The sequence below is a fragment of the Tachyglossus aculeatus genome, chromosome 2, assembly GCF_015852505.1.
Source record: "Tachyglossus aculeatus isolate mTacAcu1 chromosome 2, mTacAcu1.pri, whole genome shotgun sequence".
Lineage (NCBI taxonomy): Eukaryota > Metazoa > Chordata > Mammalia > Monotremata > Tachyglossidae > Tachyglossus > Tachyglossus aculeatus.
The window spans coordinates 135943238-135966248 of NC_052067.1; the positions used below are offsets into that span (position 1 = coordinate 135943238).

General features: G+C 43.9%; 1 protein-coding gene and 1 pseudogene across 1 annotated transcript; both read left to right on the forward strand.

The window, feature by feature from the left end:
- Positions 1–810: 810 nt before the first annotated feature.
- Positions 811–1761, forward strand: LOC119919949 (olfactory receptor 52N2-like). The gene has a single exon (XM_038740768.1). The coding sequence runs from the start codon at positions 811–813 to the stop codon at positions 1759–1761; it is 951 nt and encodes a 316-aa protein (XP_038596696.1).
- A 12520-nt stretch (positions 1762–14281) lies between these two features.
- On the forward strand, positions 14282–15258 carry LOC119943072 (annotated as a pseudogene).
- The last annotated feature ends 7753 nt before the right edge of the window (positions 15259–23011 follow it).

Genomic DNA, 23011 nt, shown 5'->3' on the forward strand with positions numbered 1-23011 from the left:
CTTGGAGGCTTTGGGCCAGTGAGAGAAGGAAGTACAAACGGGCTGCAGAACCCCTTGGGGAAGGGCCACAGAAACACCAAGTCAAATCTGCACGCTCATCCAACTCATAGCCTGATGCTCCTGAATCTCATTCTGCCACTTGCCTTCTGGGTTCTTCACACAGCCAGGTTCCAGCCAGAGTTTGGGGTAAGACTTTGTCATTTCTAACTCCTCTTCTGGGTGACCTCAGATGCCATGGACATGATGTGTTTGCTGTAAAGGCAACAGGACATCTCGTTGTGAGAGGAAGATCCAGGAAGAGGGGTCAAGGGAGGCAGGGACATAGGTTAAGATGTATGAATTGGGCACCCAACAGGGTGAAATGCCTCACACAAAGGCATTTCCACCAGCCACCAAAAAGTCTAGGGTCAAGAGCACAATTCATGCTTTCCTTCAGGAGTTCTCAGCTGACTGCTGGAACCAGGGAAAGGGTGGATGCGTGTGACCTAGGGGAATTTGGATGGAACAATGTGGCCAATCATGCCTTCTACCCGCAGGTTTGGGGAAATTCTAGATCCTGTGCTCATACATAATAAGAGATCAATTTCTTGGCTCAGCACAGGCAGAAATACTGTTTTCTGAACACCAAGACTGAGAGATGCCTACAACGCCTGGGCTGGAATAAGTCACATGTCTTCTGAGCTCCAGGTGGTGTGGGCAACTGATCCAGTCCAGACAAATTGGCAGCTGTGACATCTGGAACTGTTAATGCTGCCTCTTTCCTCCTCCCACCCCTCCCTGAGCACCAAGGATGATGCAGATGTGGTGGGTATGTTATTTCCCAACAGCTCCAGCTTCACCCCAAACCCATTCACCCTGAATGGCATCCCAAGTCTAGAGGCCCTACATGCCTGGCTCTCCCTTCCTTTCTGCTCCATGTATGTCATCGCCGTGGTGGGGAACTGTGGACTTCTGTACCTCATCTGTCGTGAGGAAGCATTGCACCAGCCCATGTACTACTTTCTTGCCATGCTGTCTTCCACAGATCTGGTCACGTGCAGCTGCACTGTGCCTAGAATGCTCTTTCTCTTTTGGTTCAATTTAAGGGAGATTGACTTCAGCACTTGCCTCATCCAGATGTTCTTTGTCCACACCTTCACGGGGATGGAATCCGGGGTCCTCATGCTCATGGCCTTGGATCGCTATGTGGCCATCTGCTACCCTCTGAGATACTCCACCATCTTAACCAACACCATTATTGTCAGGGCTGGGATGGCCACTTTCTTCAGGGGGGCTGTACTGGTCATTCCTGTCACTTTTCTCACCAAGAGACTGCCCTTCTGCCAAAGCCATGTCATCCCCCATACCTACTGTGACCACAGGTCTGTAGCCAAGGTTTCCTGTGGGAACATCAAGGTCATTGCTGTCTATGGGCTGATGATTTCCATTCTCATTGGGGGATTTGACATCCTCTTTATATCTGCATCCTACACTGCTATCCTTAAGGCTGTGGTGAGCCTGCCTTCAGCAGAGGCACAGCACAAAGCCTTCAGCACCTGCACTGCTCACATTATTGCCATCATTATCACCTATGTCCCAGCCTTCTTCTCCTTCTTCACCCACCGCTTTGGGGGGAACACCATTCCCCACCACGTACACATCATCATTGCCAACTTGTACCTAGTGCTGCCCCCAATGATGAACCCGGTTGTTTACGGGGTGAAGACCAAGCAGATCCGGGAAGCTGTGGTCAGGCTGTTGGATGGGAAAGGGGGGCACTGAGGAAAGGGGGCACTGAACTATAATGCCTGACCCAAGAGACCAAGACTGACCTTGATCCAACTGAACTGGGGAAAAATCATAATTATTATTATCGTTATTATAATAATAACGATAAGAATAACTAAAATAATATTAATAACATTTAAGTGCTTACTGTGTATGAGGCATTTCAGTAAGCACTGGTGTAGATACAAGATAAGTTGGTTGGACACAGTCACTGCTCAGTTAGTTGCTTAAAGTCTAAATAGGAGGGGGGAAAAGTGTTGAAATACCTTTATCCAGAAGAAGAAACTGGGGGACAGGGAAAGTAAGCACCTTGCACAACCACATGCAGCAAGTGGCAGAGATGAGATTAGATTCTCGTTCTCCACAAAGCCACATTACTTTCTTAAGGGGAAGGGACTTCTTCAGAGGAAGACGCCATTAAATGAGGAGGCCAACAGAGATGTTTGATGTATGGTTCAGAGCTCCTTGGGTTATACCAGGGAGAATATGCGATTATCTTTTGCATAAGTGGTTAATATTCAGATCTGAGTTGTAAAATCATCCTGTTGGCTGTTTCTTGAATTTATCAATACTGAAGTGCATTTGTCAATACTATCAATAAACAAATACTAAGGATTGAGTCTCTGGAACTGGAGATTTCTCTTAGACATATGGCTAGGTAATTAGTTAATCAATCGAAAGCATTTAGTGAGCTCTTACTGAGCCCTGACTGTTCAGTACTTACTGTACTAAATACTGTTTCATGTTTGGAAGGAAAAGTCATTTGCCATCTTTCCGGATCTGGAGGTCTGGATAGAAGTACCAGATGTGGCACCAATTGAGGTTGAGGGGCTGCCTCTGAGGTAAGGATTGAATCAGTATCAGGCAGTGTGGTCAGTCTTTTCTTTTGTTTTGGGGTGAGTGAAGGTGGCTGGGGAGTATGTGCTGAAAATTCGGGGAGTCGGGAGAAATCATTTGGAGTTAGGAGTACACATGAAACAGGGAGCAATACTCTGCCAGTTTGGGCAGGCTGAGCTCAGACAGTTTATAAACCTAAGACCATCAGACACTGACATAAGATGTGGGAGCAGGAGCATTCATTTGTGACCAGAATTGATTGTATGCCCTTTAGATCTAGTTTTGAGGTTATTTTATTATGTGATTACTATAGCATGTACTAAGTGCTTACCATTTGTAAGCCCTGAGGTAAATATAAGTTTATGAGACAGGACCCAGTCTCTGTCCCACACAGGCATAACACTTCTACATCTCACATTACATTATAATTATAATAATAATAATGATGATATTTGTTAAGTGCTTACTATGTGCCAAGCACTGTTCTAAGTACTGAGGTAGATACAAGATAATCAGGTTGTCCCTCGTGGGGCTTACAGTCTTAATCCCCATTTTACAGATGAGGCAACTGAGGCCCAGAGAAGGTAAGTGACTTGCTCAAGGTCACACGGCAGGAAAGAGATGGGGCCCTGATTAAAACCCATGGCCTTCTGACTCCCAGTCCCGTGCTCTAGCCACTACACAATGCTGGATCCTGAGGTCCAGAAAGATTAAATAAGTGTTACAAGTGTTACACAGTTGACCAGGCAAAGATGGGACTCAAACCTGGGTCTCCTGCCACCCAGTATTGGGCTATTTCCATTCAGACTTGCCAGCTCCATATGCTTCTTAGATACTAAACATATTCATTATTGTTTTTACATTTGTTTTGTGCTTACTACATGCCAAGCCCTGTGGTAGTTACGATATCATCTGATAAGACACAGTCCTTGTCTCTCCCGCTTTAATTATAAATAAATTCTTAAGGTCTCCTGGTTTAAGGGAGGAGAAAGATAATCTTTTAATCCCCATTTTACAGTTGAGGGAACTGAGGGACAGAGAAGTCAATTCCAGTCAAGTCAAGAAGCTCAAGGCAAATGGCAGGCCCAGGTTCAGAACCCAGGTCTCTTGATGCCAATTCCTGGGCTTTTTCCACTAGGCCATGCTGCTTCCCAGGATCTCTGCCATTTTTGTGTATTAATCTACTGCTTAAACCAACAGTAGAGCTGTAGGAAAATATTTTTGCTGCAATTTTAGGTACAAAAAAAAAGTATCCGGTGTATGCTATATTATAGGTATCCACATCACAGTTTGGAACTTCACTATTGATAATTGTATATTATGTTTCATTCAGCCATCTCATCCTGATATATTCATACTATTTCTTATATGGTCTCTGTTCTTCCTCCTGGGTCCACTATTTGTAAATACCTTTTGTCTGTCTGCCTAGGTCATTGCACTGTAAGCATCTTGAGGTCAGGGAATGAGTTTCTTGCTTCTGTCATACTCTCCAAAATGGTTAAAAACAATGTTTTGCTTTTTCTGCACGTTCAATAAATTCCACTGACTGAATGGTCATCCAGCAGAGACCTGTGCACAAAGTAGTGCTCAAAACAGCACTCTGTACACAATATATTCTTGGTAAAGAGCTTTCCCAACAATAGGCTTTCTGTAAGTCCCCACAACGAATTTACAGCCTAGAAAGGGAGACAGATATTAATAAAAATAAATTACTGGTCTTTAGTTAAGTACTCTGGGGCTGAATATCAAGTGCTGAAGAGAAAAGGAGGCCAGGTAAAGAGGCCTTAACTGGGGAAGGCCTCTTGGAGGAAATGTGACCTCAATAAGGTTTTGAAGATAGGGAGAGTGGTGGTCTGCTGTAAATGGAGGAGGACAGTGTTCCAGGCCAAAAGGAGAATGTGGGAAATTGGTCAATGGTGAGATAGATGAGATGTAAGAAAGAAGTCCCTAACCATGAATACTCTTAATACAGAGACAGATAAACATGGGCATGGATGACTGCTTACGATGAAGTCCCCTGTAGTGGAGAACAATGACGACATTCAGCCCTGAGATTTCAGAACCGAGAACCTGCCCAGGGAAGTAAAGTACAGAGCTAGTAGCTTGCATGAATTACTAATTAGAATCTCTTTTCCACAGAATCTTTACAGAAAGGACAGACTCTTCTGTCCTCCTTGAGGGATGGTCTGGAGGCAGAGGAATTGACTAGATGAGGGTGGAAATATTTGGATGAAGAGGAGCCCCTGCAATTTCCTGTCCTCAAAATCAGTCTGTGTTAAACCTTCCTGCATTCCTGAAATTGATTCAAGTGTTTTCATCCCTGCCCTCCGGGGAGAGAGCCCTCTCTCCCTCTTCCCTCGACCTCTGAACTAGGAGTTCAAGATATAAATATGATTGAATGAATGAAAGGAATCCCACCAGAAATGCAGTGTTTTCATTTTGGTTACCTGTTTAGGTATGAAAAACTCAAACTGGGGAAGGTCCAGAGAAGCACAACCAAGAAGGTCAAGGGGATGAGGAGCTTCCATATGGTCACTCTCAGCACATGAGTCAAGGTGCCCACAGTCAATGTGCACCTTTTTGGCAAATTGAAAGATAATCACCTGCAAAGGTGTGAAGCAGATGTGCAGCATGGCTTAATGGATAAAGCACGGCCCGGGGAGTCAGAAGAACGTAGATCATAGTTTCTAATCCTGGATCTGCCACTTGTCTGCTGTGTGCCCTTGGGCAAGTCACTTCAATTCTTGGGACCTCAGTTACCACATCTGTAAAATGGGGATTGAGACCGTGAGCCATGCATGGGATAGGCATTGTGTCCCTCCCCAGAGCATAGTACAGTCCCTGGTACATAGTAAATATTTAACAAATACCACAGTTATCATTATTATGCCTAGTTGGTTTTGTTTGGTTTGTGTTTTTCCTCCTAGCAACTGGACAACAAGTGAAGTGATGGGGGTCTATCTCTGGAGATCTTTATGGAAAGAACTGTAAGTTCTCTAACTGTTCTGGTAGGGGATGGTTAGAATACAAATTAAAACACTGAGAAATCAGGTTAGAATTCACAAATCCTAAAGAGATGAGAATGAATCCCAAAGGCACCATGGGCAGCTTTGTCCTCGCAGGGAGGACAGCTGGGTGGAGAACTGGAATCAGAGAATGGTTTTTCTCCCCTCTTGCCTGGGAAGTTACTTTGCCATTTCTCTCTTGGGCTCAGAGAGAAGAATTGAGTTCACCAAACCCCCTTCTCCAGTGGGCCCTGATTTCTTACTGATAATGATGGGGTTTTTTGTTAAGTGATTACTTTGTGCCCAGAACCGTTCTAAGATAATCAAGTTGGACACAGTCTCTAACCCACCAGGGGCTCACAATTTTAAGGGATGGAGAACTGGGACTGATTTCCCACTTTACAGTTGAGGAAATCGAAGCAAGAAGAGGAGTGACTTGCCAGAAGTCATGCAGGAGGCAGTTAACCTGGCTTCTAATAACCTGCTCTGTCAATGGCTGCAGTGTGACCTTGGGCAAGTCACTTAATGTCTCTGTGCCTTAGTTTCCTCAACTCTAAAAAATGAGGATTCAATACCTGTTCTCTCTTCTACTTAGACTTTGAACCCCATATGGGACACGTACCTTGCCCAACTTAACTTGCATCTATCCGGCGCTTAGAACAGTACTTGACACATAGTAAGTGCTTAACAAGATAACAATGATAATAATAATCATAATATGGAGCCAGGATTAGCTCTGACCTGCAGGCCCATGCTGTGTCCACTAATCCACGCCCCTTCTCTCTCATCATTATCACCAACATCATCAGCACTGACTGACGGATCTTCTGTGTAAGGAGCTCACAATCAAATGGCAGAGACAGGCAGACACTGATATCATATCATGTAGTGGAAACAAGAGGAAAATAATGTTTTCCATTGTCTTGTCTTGTCTTATGCCGTTGAGTCATTTTCGACCCATAGCGACACCACGGACTCATCTGTCCCAGAATGCACCACTCTCCATCTGCAATTGTTCTGTTAGTGTATCCATAGAGTTTTCTTGGTAAAAATATGGAATAATAATGATAATGATGGCATTTATTAAGTGCTTACTATGTGCAAAGCACATAGCGATGAGGAGGTTGTCCCATGGGGGTCTCACAGTCTTAATCCCTATTTTACAGATGAGGTAACTGAGGCACAGAGAAGTTAAGTGACTTGCCCAAAGTCACACAGCTGACAAGTGGCGGAGCTGGGATTTGAACCCATGACATATGACCCATGACCCATGACCTATGACTCCAAAGCCCGGGCTCTTTCATTCATTCATTCATTCAATCATTTATTGAGTGCTTGCTGTGTGCAGAGCACTGTACTAAGCACTTGGGAAGTACAAGTTGGAATAATAATAGCATTTATTAAGCACTTCCTATGTGCAAAGCACTGTTCTAAGCACTGGGGAGGTTACAAGGTGATCAGGTTGTCCCACAGTGGGCTCACTGTCTTAAACCTCATTTTACAGATGAGGTAACCGAGGCTCAGAGAAGTTAAGTGACTTGTCCAAAGTCACACAGCTGACAAGTGGCGGAGTCGGGATTTGAACCCATGGCCTCCGACTCCAAAGCCCAGGCTCTTTACACTGAGCCACGCAGAATTTACACTTTCCACTCAGCCATGCTGGTTTACCATTGCCACCTTCCATTCAGTAAACTCGAGTCCCCGCCCTGAACTTTCTTCCATGCCGCTGCTGCCCAGCATGGGTGAGTTGTGACTTTTTGACTTGTAGCAGATTGCCTTCCACTTGCTAGCCACTGCCCAAGATAGGAATGGAATGTTTGGGACTCTGCTTTACTGTCCCTCTCATAGCCAAGACTGGTTGAGTACTGGAAACTCTCCATCTGCAACCCTGGGAGAGGAGTTCTAAGTTGGCAACCACAAAAGTAAGCAAAAAATGGATTACATAAGTGAAATAAATAATCTCATATCCTCTAAAGTTCTTAGGTTCATTCATTCACTCAATCATATTTATTGAGCACTTACTGTGTGCAGAGCACTGTACTAAGAGCTTGAAAAGTACAATTCAGCAATAAAGGGAGACAATCCCTGCCCACACTGGGCTTACAGTCTAGAAGTAGGGAGACAGACATCAAAATGAGTAAACAGGCATTAGTATAAATAACTAGAATTCTAGATATATACACATAAAAACACATAAACAGATGGAGGGCAGTGGGAATTAGTTATCAGTATCTGACTTGCATTCAATGCCCTCTCACTCAAGAGGGCCACTGGATATAGTATTAGTAGTTGTTGTCATACTAGTAGTGTTTACTAAGCACTTAACTATGCAATGGGTAAGAATACCCATGGGAATTCCCATGGAATTCCCATGGGAAAGTGGGAATTAGATGTGGTCCCTGTTTTCCAGGAGGCTCGCATTCCAAGTGTGGGGAGAAAGGACTAGAAACAGACACATCAGGAAAGATGCAACATTCTGTGATATGTACACAGAGCAATGCAAGCACCTGTTATCCCCCCAGCATTTTCTCCTTTTCCATTAGTTGGGCCTGGCTTAATGGGAGACGAGACCAGGATCCAGAAGGCGAGTGTGTGACTCAGAAGGCCACTCATATAAAGGGTTAAACTGAAAAGGGATGAGGAAACAAGGCACCCAGGAGATAAAGAGTTAAACCCAGCAGGAGCAGTCACCAGAAGCCAAGAAGTCTAGATGTAGGTTTTTCCAGGGTATGGGGAGCAGCCAAGGTCTCCTTGTAGAGATCCAGGGAAGGCAGGTTGCAAGGGAAAAGGTCAGAATAGGTCAATCCAACCTATAGATGGCTCACCAATTCAGAAGATTGGGGTTAGTGATCCAGGGACTCTGCTGCCCTACTATTGCAGGTTCCAGGGAGCCCTTAAGGGAGGTAGCTCCCAAAGGACTCAGGTGCAATAAACATCCCTCCCTTCTCTGGGCTTTGCAGGCATTAGATTCAGGTCAATGCTCTTTGTCTGGAGAGCCCCATTCCTGCCAGAGGATTGCTGGGGCGGCAGCAGAGACATGTGAGTCTGCTTGGGCTGGGCTGGGAACAAGAAGGGTGAGCTGCAGGGACAGACACTGGATGAGGGAAGGAGAAAGTTCTGCCAGTGTCAAGCTCCACAACACCCCATCCTGGCCGTAGAAAGTAAACAGTAGGCTACAGCTCCAAGAGGAGTGATGAGGAGAGGGTGCAGAGGGGGAAGGGGTTGGGGGGTATCTCCATTTCAGCCTTGGTGATGAACGGGGGACAATGTGACCTTCCAAGGCAGCACAGAGAGTCTTCTCCAGTCATCTCAGAAGAGAAAATGTTAATGTGTCAGTTTAGGTCATGCGTACTTCGGGTATACGGGCATATAGGCAATGTGAATGCTCTACATAGGGAAGTTCAGACTCCCGAGGAGATACTGACTCTTCAGCCATCAATCATTCTGGTCCTCACACTGATTTAGATTTGATTCCTAGCCCTTGCGAGGAGAGATGCTCAATGTTTTTGGCTGGTGGTGATGCACCCTTGGTGAATAAAGTCCTCATAGTCACACTCCTGGGTCTGTCATTCATCAGTCAATCACTGGTATTTACTGAGCACTTTCTGCATGCAGAGCATGTACTAAGCACTTGGGACAGCATGTTATAACAGACTCAGTAGACACATTCCCTGACCACAAGGAGCTTATAGTCTAGAAGTCTAAATAAATATTATGTATTTAATATAAATAAATGAATTGCGGATATGTACAAAAGTGCAGTGGCACTGTGGTTGGGATGAGTAAAGGGTTTAAAGCTTAGTGCAGGGGTGATGCATGGAAATTCATTCAGAGATAGAGGTAGCAGGACAGGTGGGTGGGATGGCTCAGTCTGAGAGTTTAGGCATCAGTTTGAAAAAGGGGCATAAGTCTTAGGTGTAGTGAGTGTGCTCCTGGTAACAGGGGTTTCCAATGTTCTGGGATGTAGGTGATTCTAGGGAGGGAAAGAGACAAGATTAAAAAGGAAGAATGGGAAACACTTGAAACAAAGATCTGATCTCTTCAAATTCTCAAAGCTCCAGTTATTATAAAGACAACAGGCTGGTCATTGATATTTTTGTAATTAGTATCTACTTTGTGCAGTGCACTGCCCAACAGTTTGCATACAAAGCCTGCGGGCTTGAACTGCATCTATCTCTGGCCCTTTGATTTGGCTTTGGAGAATAGTATCTTGAATAATATTTTATCGGGGCTTATTTACTAAGAAAGAGAAATACGGGAAAGGATGGAGAAAGAAAAAGATGGATAGATAAATAGACAGATAAATACATTAATAAAGAGACACTGGGAGAGAAAAGCAGTATCATGCTTTTCTTGGAAAATGATGGAACTGGTAGTAAGATCCTATCCATTTTGTATATTCTTCTCTTTTCCAATGGCAGCACCTGTCCAAGTTTTCTAATCTACCTCTTTGTCCCCTGATCTTCCCCAAACCTTTATTTATTGAGACCAACCCCCTCCTGATGGCCTCAGCTTCTCTAGCTGTCATCTCCCAGCTCTGTCACATAGTTTATTAATCATAATAATGGTATTTGTTATGTACTAACTTTGTGGCGGGCACTGTACTAAGTGCTGGGGTGGGTAAAAGCCAACTGGGTTGGACAGTGTCCCTGTCCCACATGAGGCTCACAGTCTCAATCTCCATTTTACAGTAGAGGTAACCGAAGCACAGGGAAGTGAAGTGACTTGCCCAAAATAACATTGCAGACAAGTGGTGCAGCTGGGATTAGAACCCATGACCTTCTGATTCCAAGGCCCATGCTCTATCCACTACACCCAACTGCTTCTCCACATCATTCTTCTTTCATAGTTTGAGACTAGTAGTTCTTCATCTTCAAAATACTTGTTCAATCCACCCTGTTTCCATGTACAAATTAAAGTTTACCATTAAAGAATTACTTAGGTGACCTGCTATTGTTCATTACCTTTTGGGGAACTATGCTGCTCTGAACATTGCCTAATACTAGTGGAGGTATTTCACAATTTCATTGACAAGTTTACCTCTGTCTAGCTACCTATAATGGACTCCAGTGATGCAGATGTTAAATGCATTTGGAAGATCCATAAATATAGCAAATAAAGGTCATTTTGAGGTGCTCTCTCTACGTCGCCTGAATTTCTCATCCTACAACGATCTTATCTACTGAGCTGTGTTTAGTTTTGAAGCCCCATTGAAGGTCAGATAGTAAGTACATGATATGCAAATTTTAAATGATATTTTTTAAGCTCTTACTATGTGCCAGGCACTGTAATAAGCTCTGTGGTAGATAGAAACTTCATATTTGGCAGACTGCCACTCTTCCCATATTCAAATCTCTCTTAAAACCATATCTCCTCCAGGAAGCCTTCCTGGATTAATCTCTCATCTCCCCACCCTAATCCCCCTTTTTGCATTGCCCCTTCTATATCACGTAGGCTCTTGGGTCTGTGCCAGAAGCAGTGTGGCTTAGTGGAAAGAGCATGGGCTTGGAAGTTAGAGATCATGGGTTCTAATCCTGGCTCTGCCACTTGTCAGCTGTGTGATTTTGGGCAAGTCACTTAACTTCTCTGGGCCTCAGTTACCTCATCTGTAAAATGAGGATTAAGACTGTGAGCCCCACATGGGACAACCTGATTACTTTGTTTCTACCCCAGTCCTTACAACAGTGCTTGGCAATAGTAAGCGCTGAACAAATATCATTATTATTATTTTTATTATTATTATTACCTTCTAAGAACTTTGATAGCCACTCCAACCCCACACAATTTAGGCAAATGTCCTTATATTCTACTTCTTGTATCTACTCCGGTGCTTAGAACAGTGCTTGGAACATAGTAAGGGCTTAACAAATGCCATAATAACAGTAACAATATATTAATAACTACTAATTAATTAGCAATCAAGTATGGCATTCATAAATATGATTTATTAATAAAATTGATTGCTATTGAAATTATTAATTAATGTATTAATAAAATATTAATATCAATTATTATTTCCCTGTGGGTAATTTACTTCGATGATTGTCTCTCTTGCTAGATTGTAAACTCCTTGAGGACAGGAATCATTTCTACAAACTCTATTGTACCTACCAAGCACTTAATAATAATAATGATGGCATTTATTGAGTGCTTACTATGTGCAAAACACTGTTCAAAGTGCTGAGGAGGTTACAAGGTGATCAGGTTATCCCACGGGGGGCTCACAGTCTGTCTTGGGAGTCAGAGGACAAGGGTTCTAATCCCTGCTCTGCTGCTGATCTGCTATGTGACCTTGGGCAAGACACTTAATTTCTCTGTGACTCAGTTACCTCTTCTGTAAAATGGGAATTAAGAGTGTGAGCCCCAGGTAGGCCTACCTGATTATCTACCCCTGTGCTTTGAACAGTGCTCAGCACATAGTAAGTGCTTAACAAATACCATTATTATTATTATTATGTGCTCAATAAAAATCTTTGATTGATTGCTATTTCCTAGAGAATAACAAACCCCTTGCTAGGCTCTGGGTGGTTAATAATAATAATGGCACAGAAGTTGATGGTCATCATTCTGCTCTGGTTTTTCCCTTCCTTCCATTTTCTCCATCTATTACATCAGACCAGAAGTAGGGAGGGACTCCTATCTTCACTAATACCTCTAGACTGTAAGCTCCCTATGGGCAGCGAATAATAATAATAATGATGGCATTTATTAAGCACTTACTATGTGCAAAGCACTGTTCTAAGCACTGGGGAGGTTGCAAGGTGATCAGGTTGTCCCATGGGGGGCTCACAGTCTTAATCCCCATTTTACAGATGAGGTAACTGAGGCACAGAGAAGTTAAGTGACTTGCCCAAAGTCACACATCTGACAATTGATGGAGCTGGGATTTGAACCCATGACCTCTTAACTCCAAAACGTAAGCTCTTTCCACTGAGCCATGTGCTCTGTCCACAGTAAGTGTTTAATGAATACCATTGATTTGACTGATTGATTTCTCTGGAGAATAAAAAATATGTAGCGTACATAGAACATGGAGTTATTTACATGCAAAAGCTTATCAATTCTGTGTCACACCAAAGAATCCTTCAACAGTGTAGTAGGATTTAGCAGGGTGTCCAGTCACAACCTTCAGCCAAATTAAGACTATTTTTCTATAATATAGCATACTGTCTATTGGTTCCTCTTGGGGTAAGATTGGCAGCCACCTCACTCCCTGACAATGTGCTAGTACTTATGGATGTCTCCCTGATAAATTTTCTAGCTGGAGCATCCAAGTCCTAGTATTAGTTGATGCTTAAATCTGGGATTCTCCTATCATGCCCTACCCCTCTGGGCATCCAACTGGGTGAGACTCTGGGATGGATTGTGAGGCTGCACATTTGCAATTCATTCTTTGTACAGTGCTTTGCACATAGTAAGTGCTTAATAAATGCCATCATTATTATTATTATCCTGATTCTACTGCACTATACTAAAGAGAAGCAGGATGGCATAGTGGATAGAGAACAAGCCTAGGAGTCAGTAAGCATGGGTTCTAATCCTAGATCCGCCACTTGTCTGCTGTGTGACCTTGGGCAAGTGACTTCACTTCCCTGTGCCTCAGTTTCCTCATATGTAAACAGGGGATTGAGACCGTGAGCCCCAAGTGGGACAGGGACAGTGTCTAACCTGATTTGCTTATATTCTCCCCAGCACATAGTACAGTCCCTGACACATAGTAAATGCTTAACAAATGCCATAATAATAATAATACTCCCAGACATCTTTACATGATTTTTCACTGTGGTGACAGAATCAGTGATAATTGAAGGCTGTTGTGTCGAGGCAAGGGACAGAAAAAGGTGATGTCAACAGAGCTGTGGGGAAATGCAATTCTGATGCATGGCTGATTTCAGTTCTTCCCTCTCTCCTGGGATTAGCCATATAATACTACTACTACTACCACTACTAATAATAATAATAGCATTTCTTAAGCAGTTACTTTGTGCCTAGCACTGATCTAAATTCTTGGGTAGATACAAGGTAATCAGATTGTCCTATGTGGAGCTCACAGTTCTAATCCCCGTTTTACAGAGGGGGTAACTGAGTCACAGAGAAGTGAAGTGACTTGTCCAAAGTCATGCAGCTAAGACATGGCAGAGCTAGGATTAAAACCCGTAACCCCTGACTCCCAAGCCCGTGCACTTTCCTCTGTCATGCTTCTTTGTCCAGGACTTGTTCCAATTCTGGAGAGAATCTGGGTTCCAGAAGAGGCACAGAGAGGAGATCATTTTTTTCAGTGTCTGCACTCTGAGCTTAGACTTTGGACTTTGGACTCTCCCAAGCGTTTAGTACAGTGTTCTGCATTCAGTAAGTGCTCAGTGAATACCACAGATGATTGACTGACTCATTGACTGGAAAATCCTATTTGGTCTGCAGGCCCAGGACCTCTGCAAGAATCATGATGGAGTGACTCAGTGGGGATTCCACAAAGATGATGTTATCCTGCCCACTTTCAGTCAAGCATCATTATTGTTATGAAAGATTTGTTTCTGGATTGATATAGCATCTTTCCTAAACAGAAACCAAGAAAAATATTACTGGGAACGACAAATGGATTCTACTTGGATAGGCAAGCAATAATGTATATTCTTTAGGTCTCTCCAGAACCCATGATAAGTGATAAAAGGAGGATGGGGTCTCTACCAGTAATCCCCATGGCCAACAGCAATCACAACAACACCCAGTCCCACCCTTCCTCTTTCTTCCTGCTCGGGGTGCCGGGGCTGGAAGCCACACACTTCTGGCTGGGCTTCCCCTTCTGTGCTGTGTACCTGATCGCGCTCATGGGGAACTGCACCATCCTGTTTGTAATCAAGACAGAGCAGAGCCTCCACCAGCCCATGTTCTACTTCCTGGCCATGCTGGCGACCATTGACCTGGGCTTGTCGACGGCAACCATCCCCAAGATGCTGGGCATCTTCTGGCTCCGCCTGAGGGAGATTGGCTTTGGGGGCTGCCTCACCCAGATGTTCTTCATCCACATGTTCACCTGCATGGAGAGCATGGTGCTCGTGGCCATGGGCTAAGACCACTACGTGGCCATCTGTAAGCCCCTTTGGTACTGTACCATCCTCACCAATAAATCCATTGGGGTTATCCTAGGGTTAGCTGTTCTGAGGAATTTCTCTCTGTTGATTCCGGTGGGTTTTTTTCTCTTGAGATTGCCCTACTGTGGCCACCAAATCATCCCCCACGCATATTGTGAGCACACGGGCATTGCCCGGTTGGCATGTGCAAGTATCAAACTCGACATCATTTATGGTTTATGTGTCATCTGCATAATTCTTTTGGACATACTGCTGATCGCCATCTCCTACATCAGGATTCTCTACACTGTCTTCAGACTCCCCTCCCAGGAAGTACGACTCAAAGCCATAAACACCTGCACCTCCCACATCTGTGTCATCCTGGCCTTCTTCACCCCGGCCCTCTTCTCCTTCCTCACCCACCGCTTTGGGCACAACAAAATCCCCAGCTAAATCCACATCCTCCTGGCCAACCTGTATGTGGTCATCCACCCGCCCTCAACCCCATCATCTATGGGGTGAGGAAAAAGCAGATCCGTGAAAGTGTAATCAGCATTTTCACAAAGAAGCAGTCATTCTGATCAGAACAACCTGAAGAAAGTCCATCTGATCATCCCCACTCATTTCCACAATGAAAAGAGAAGCTATTAATATAATTAGGGACAGTCATCAGGTAGCTAATTTTTGTATTCAGTGAAAGCATTGCTAATAGTGAAGTACTTTCTGTGGAGTAGAGGTGTCTGAAAAAAACTTATGTTGGCAAAACCTACATGAAGGAAGGTGGCAGACCAGATACCTTATATCAAATTTGCGATAGTAGCATATTCTTAGTCCTGAGTCTATGCCATAAAACTTCCTCACACTGAACATGCCCATGTTTTGGTAACTCAACACTCCCAACCTTACACCCTAGTTTATTGTGTATTTCCTGTTAAGACTATTGAAAGTCATTTACTGTCACTACTGAGCAATTTGAAAACTTACTCTAAGACCTGTCGTGGAATCGATTAGGATTGAGCTGTCTAAACCAACGCTGTGGTAGATAAGTCAGCAACCTTACCAAGTTTCTGCCCCCACCCTAAAGAAGGACATAGTTACCTAGAACACAAGACACATAGATATCTCTTTTTTTTATTAAATTATTTTCCACAAACTAAAGGTGAGTTTGAAAATTAGCTGAGAAAATATAAATGGTACATCTAAGCAAGATCAGCCACAGCCAAAATGAGCATAATAGAAAATCCAGGTTCAAAAAGCAATATTTCTCTATCCAAGGCTCTATCTTCAATGCATTTTTCACAGCTGGGAGTACAACACAGTTTTTTCTGCCCATCCATTTCCAGAGGAGGTTTTTTCTCTCAGCTTCTGCCTAGTCAAGGATAGAAGCTTCTCATATGCCTCTATTCCATCCTTTCTCTAATCCTGATCCTTCACTCAATTCGCACTCTGGCATTGGTTCGGCTTCCTGACCAGCCCAGATGGTGCTCCATCATTGCAGGTATCTGCCATTTTCTCCTAACCCCTTTATTGAAACAGACGAGGATTTGGAGCTTGTAAAATAGTAAATCACTTTCCTTTAGTGGATCTTTGATACAAGCATAGATCTTACCCATCATTTGACCTTATCTATTGAGTTCTCACTGTGTGTAGAGCACATTGTAATGTGTCTCACATTGTTATATTGTACTCTCCCAAGCACTTAGTACAGTGCTCTGCACATAGTAAGCACTCAATAAATCTGATTGAGTGAAGGGCTGATTGATATGAGTACAACATAACAAAGTAACACATTTCCTGCCTATCCCAGCCTGCACACTTGGTTCCTTTAATGCCAGCCTTTTAACTGTACCTCAATTTCATCTATCTCACTGCTGACCCATTGCCCACGTCTGACTACAACATTTGGCCTGGAATCCCCTCCCTAGACCTTCTCAGACTAAGCCCCACTTTACCTCATCTCCTTCCCCCTTCTGTGTTGCACTGACTTGCTCTTTGCTCTTCCCCCCTCCCAGCCCCACAGCACTTATGTACATATCTGTAATTTATTTACTTGTTTTGATATCTGTCTCCCCACCTCTAATAATAATAATAATAATAATAATAATAATGGCATTTATTAAGCGCTTACTATGTGCAAAGCACTGTTCTAAGCACTGGGGAGGTTACAAGGTGATCAGGTTGTACCACGGGGGTTTCACAGTCTTCATCCCCATTTTCCAGATGAAGTAACTGAGGCCCAGAGAAGTGAAGTGACTTGCCCAAAGTCACACAGCTGACACTTGGCGGAGCCAGGATTTGAACCATGACCTCTGACTCCATTGAGCCACGCTGCTTCTCTAAGACTCTAGACTCTAGACTCTAAGGTTGTTGTGGGCAGGGATATTTCTGTTTATTTTTGTATTGTACCCTCCCAAGCATTTAGTACAGTGCTCTGCAAACAGTAAGTGCTCAATTAATATTGACTGAATGAATGAATGGGCTTACAGTCTACAGGGAAAGACAGATACTAATCTAAGTAATTTAAATTACAGATGTACACATAACTTCTCTGGGGCTGAGGGAGGGATGAATAAATAATAATAATAATAATAATAATGGTATTTGTTAAGCACTTACTATGTGCGAAGCATCCTTCCAAATGCTGGTGGGGATACAAGGTGATCAGGTTGACCCACGTGGGGCTCACAGTCTCAATCTCCATTTTAAAGATTAGGTCACAGGCCCAGAGAAGTTAAGTGACTTGCCTAAAGTCACACAGCTGACAAGTGGCGGAGCAGGGATTAGAACCCAAGACTTCTGATCCCCAATAATAGAGAATAAAGAAGCATAGAACAGTGTTTGACACATATTAAGTACCTAATAGCTTCCAAGGGCCAGGGTGATGGTAATAATGGTATTTGTTAAGCTCTTACTATGTGCAAAGAACTGTTCTTGGCGCTGGGGTAGGTACAAGGTACACAGTCTTAAACCTCATTTTACAGATAAGGTAACTGAGGCCCAGAGAAGCTAAGTGGTCACCAAAGGTCACAAAGCAGACAAGTGGGGGAGTCAGGATTAGAATCGACATCCTCTGAACGTCCTCATAACACAAGCTCATGCTCTTGCCACCAAGCCACGCTGCTTCTCTTAGCTGGGGAAGGTCTTTATAAGGGAAGGCCATAATCTTGGGGATTGCTCCAAAAATGGTTAGGTGTAGTAGTAATAGTAGTAGTAGCAGTAGCAGTATTAGCCATAGTAATGGTAGTTATTGAATTCCTATTGCATGCATTGCACTGTAGTAAATGCATTGGAATGTACAACAGAAGTAAAACATGCATTTCTTGACCACAAAGAGCTTACAATCTACTGGGGAGACAGATATACAAAATTTACACGGATAATGGGAATGATGGAAAGAAGGATCTGTTGTCAACAACCACTCCACCCCTCTAAAATGTACAATGTACAGGGGTTCCTGTATGAGAAACACCCACCCCTCCCCCACCAAAAGGGAAAGAACCTTCTCATCATTCTGGTATAATTACCACTCCAATGAAACATCATTTCAAGAGGTCCACAGCAATGTAGTCGAGACTCGCCTTTAAACTGGCGCAGGGATCAATGGACTCTGACCTACAGAGCAGAGATAATTGTCCTCTGGGCCTCTTTTACACCCTCCAACACTCCTTTGCCCTCCCCAGTTCTGCCCTGAAGGTGAGCTTCCTAGCTTCTGACATCAGCCTCGTGGTCTGGAGAGTTCGTGAGGTGTGTCTGCATATTTGGGGTTGTCCCCTGGACAGGAAGCAGCACAGTCCTTACTAAAGGGTCATGGTGGGGTCAGCTAGTATGACTTTCTTAGGATGATTGTCCCACGAAGAAATGGGGGAAAATTTTCCTCCCCCTTCAATATTGCCAATATCAGATTTTCCTGGTGGTCACAGAATTAACTATTCTTCGTTGTAATTCTATTACCCTTTCTCCATCGTGCTTGTAACTGCCCTGATTCCATCATTCTTTCAAGTTTTATTTAGTATTCTGTGGCTCCTGACACCTGCCTTTGAATTACTGCCAAGAACTGTCTGCCCCACTCTATTCTCCTGCTCCTTCAGGTATTCTCCATATATATAATTTGCATACCCCATCATTGGCTACAGGACCCCTTAACCTCAATGCCTAGTTTCCCTAACATGATCAGTTAGGATGAATTGATTGATAAGCCAGGTTGAAATAAAAGAATAAATCAGAATAATAACGATGATGATGGTGATAATGGTATTTATTAAGTACTTACTATATGCCAAACATTATACCAAGTGCTGGGGTGGATATCAGTTAATCACATTGGACACCCTGAGAAGCAGTGTGGCCTCATGGAAAGAGCACAGGCCTGGAAGTCAGAGGACCTTGGTTCAAATTCCAGCTCTGCCCATTCCTCTGCCAATTGCTTGCTGGGTGACCTTGGGCAAATCACTTCCCTGTGCCTCAGTTTCCTCAACTTAAAATCAGGATTCAAGACCTGTTCTCCCTCCTACTTAAGAGTGCGAGCCCCATGCAGGACAGGGACTGTGTCAGACTTAATTAACTTGTACCTACCCCAGTGCTTAGAGCACTTATTTTATAGGTGAGAAAACTGAAGCACAGAGAAATTAAATGACTTACACAAGGTCACAGAGCAGGCATTACTGTGCTGAAGATGAGTACAAATATGCAAGTGCTAGGGTTGACTGTTAGGTTGATTCACCCTTGGAGTGTTAGGAATTGATCAGGAGAAACTTCTGGTAGAAGCAAGCTGTAGTCCAGGGAAATTTTCTGGGATAATTTAAGATCATCGGGGTGACTATTTGAAGAGACATTTATGCACAAGGAAAGTTCTAGAGATAACACTTAGATTTATTATAAAGTTTTAAAGAGCCTTGACTTCTTGAATAATGTAAAAATCCTTTGTCTTAGGAACAAGTCCCACTTCAGTCAAACAATAGTAATTACTGAGTGCTTGTCCTGTGCAGAACACTGTACTAACCACTTGAGAGAGTACAATAAAAGGGGTAGACACAATCTTACAAATAATAAATACTTGTGGCATTTGCTTAGTGCTTACTGTAAGACAAACACCATACTAAGTGCTGAGTTAGATGTGAGAGAATCAGGTCAAATACAGTATCTGTTCCACATGGGGTTCTCAGTCTAAAATGGGAGGTATAACAGGAATTGATTTCCCATTTTTCAAATGAGAAAACAGGCATAGGAAAGTCAAGTGACTTTCCCACAGCCTGACCTCTTTCCAGTCCAGAAGGGAAGGCAGGTAAAATAAATCTGAGTTAGGGTAAAGTATAATAATATGTACATAAGTGCTGTAAGGCAAAGTGGTGAGTATACAAATCCGTGGGGGATGTGAAAGTGAAGAAGTGGTCATCGGGGGTAGAATTGGATGGGGAGATGAGAGATGAATTGGGAAAGGTCTCCTGGAGGAAATGTAATTTCAGAATTGCTTAGGAGCTAGGAGAGCAGTGGTCTGCTGGATGTGAAGGGGGCAGGAGTTGCAGGAAGAAAACAGGGAGTGAGCAAGAGGTAGGTGGTGACAGAGACAAGATGAGGCACAAGTAGGTTGGCCTATTCGGAGAGAAGCAAACTTACAAGTAGGGTGGTTGATTTGGAGTGGAGTAAACCTTGGTGACCCAGCAGATGAGAGTCTGAACTCGGGAAAATCTGGGGAAATGTCACAAAAAAGTTGACGTGCAAACTCTGAGAGATTTCCAGAATCGGGAGCTACAGAAGCAATGTGGTCTAGTGGAAAGAGCTTGGACCTGGGAGCCAGAGGACCTATATTCTAAACTTAGCCCCTTCAATTGCCTGCCATGTGAATTTGGGCAAATTGCTTCACTTCTCTATACCTCAGTTTCCTCTGGGGTAGAATGGGCATTAAATGCCTGCTCTCCTTCCTACTTAGATTGGCAGTTTCACATGGGACAAGGACTGTGGCTGACTTGATTACCTTCTATCTACCTCAGTGCTTAGAACAGTGCTTAATACACAGCATATACCTAACAGATACCATAAAAATAATACAAGTGGCATTGAAATAAAGAAATGTAGCCCGGAGAGATATAATTTCCTTCCCTGACATAGTGGCAGCCTGTTAGTCAGAAGGAAACGACAGATATATCCTGATCTGCAGCTTCCCTCAATCATCAATAGTGAATGCAGGTTGAATATTTAGGGTCCAGATGATGTACATTGACTTTTAAATTGACTGGAGAAGGCTGCATCTCCCCACAGCCATGCCCACTGCACTTCTCTGTGTTTATATGGTGAGACCCTTTCGGCTGATCGGGGCCTGAGGCATGATGGGACCAGAGCAATGAAGGCCCTTCTATCCCCTGTTGCTGCCCTTTAGAGCATCTGCATGAGAGAAGAGGCCTGTGCCCCTTAAAGACAACGGACACAACAGGTGAAGTGTAGAGGGCAATCAGAGTCTCCTTGAATCTCAGGATGGCCTAGAGCTAACACCCTTTTGTTTGGGTGAAGGAGAAAGGGGGAATCAGGACTTTCTTTAGTCAAAACCATGACTGGATCAGACTCATCCAGCACTTGTCTCCTGTCTGCAGAGGGAGGGAATCAGAGCACAGATGGACAGACACCTTTCATGCAATTCTCTCAACCATCAGCTCAAGTGCCAAGAGGAGCATTTTAGGAGAACGGTGCTCTGTCATCTACCATTCCATAGAGGTCCTATCCAACTCTATGCCAGTGGATTATAAGCTTAAAGGCAGGGAGTAGGTATCTTGATGCTGTTGTATTCTCCTGAGCTCTCAGTAATAATAATAATGATGGTATTTGTTAAGCAGTTACTATGTGCCAAACACTGTTCCTTACACTGGGGTAGATACAAGGTTATCAGGTTTTCCCCCCCATGGGGCTCACAGTCTTAATCCCCATTTTACAGATGAGGTAACTGAGGCACAGAGAAGTTAAGTGACTTCCCCAAAGTCACAAAGCTGACAAGTGGTAGAGCTGGAATAATAACCCATGACCTCTGACTCCCAAGCCCATGCTGTTTCCACTAAGCCACACTGCTTCTCTATACAGTAAAGTACCTAGCACACAGTGGGCTATCAGTATATGTCTTTGATTGACTGAGTGTTGGTGGGCACACAACAGTGGTAATTGGGAAGGAAGACCAAACTGAAAGCCCGTTGTTGGGTAGGGACCCTCTCTATATGTCGCTGACTTGTATTTCCCAAGCGCTAAGTACAGTGCTCTGCATACAGTAAGTGCTCAATAAATACGATTTAATGAATGAATGAATGAAACATGAGAAAGAGCTGACAGTCAATGAGCCTCGACTGGAGTGACAGGAGAGGGTGAGGACAAAGGAGACAACTGCTCAGCCACCGTGTGTGCCTGCAGTGGATGGCAGCACTAGGGATGGAGATCCCTCTGCCTTAACTCCCTGGAGCTGAGTCAGTCAGTCAGTCATATTTATTGAGTGCTTACTGTGTGCAGAGCACTGGACTAAGCACTTGGGAGAGTAGAATATAGCAATACACTGGCATATTTCCTACCCACAATGAGTTTACCGTCTAGAGGGGAAGTGAGGGGGCTTCCAGGGAAGGAAGCAGCAGCAATCACCACTGTTTTACGGTCAGCAACTGCTATAGCTGCCCCTTCTCGAAGCACCTTCCCCATTCCTTCTCCTTGGGCCTAGAATCAAGCGTCACTGCTACCAACACCCCTACTCTCACTCTGATATTCTTGCACAGTGGGAAATGTTGTCGGTAGTGTGCCCGATTGAGGGGAGGACCTGATTGAGGAAAGAAGAAGGACATCCTGGTAATGGCCATCCCAGTTCCTTTCCAATTCTCAAGATGATTCTGGTTTGAGATAGGGCCAGAACCATCTTGCCTATTCAAAGATGATGCAACTGGTAATGATTTATATGCACAGGCTTAAGAAGACCAAGGCCCAACCTTTGGCTCTGCACACATATAAATACTGTCCTTTCATTCATGGCTGTAGATATCTCTTGGGGTTCTGGGAGCTGACTGTGACTCTACCTCTTTGGTTCATGGTCTGACCAAAACCAAAGTCCCCTCCTATAATTGCTGCATGCCAGGCTAGTCCAGATGAAGCAGCTGTCTTCCTGCAGTCCAGATCCATGCTGCCTTGTGAGCTTGTGCTTTACGGTCAATTCAAACTACTTTTTCTACCCTCCCTCCCTGCTGACCTGAGGAGAAATGAGTAACCATCAACTCACCGCATAGCAGGTAATTAGGTAACCGACTGTAATCCATTCTCATTTTTGCCCTGTGCAGCAGGACAGTGTACATCAAAGCAAGTGCTGCTTCATTGCTGGTG

Bases quoted from the DNA above. Each gene is read 5' to 3' on its own strand.
- LOC119919949 (XM_038740768.1), top strand. From the start codon at position 811: ATGTTATTTCCCAACAGCTCCAGCTTCACCCCAAACCCATTCACCCTG.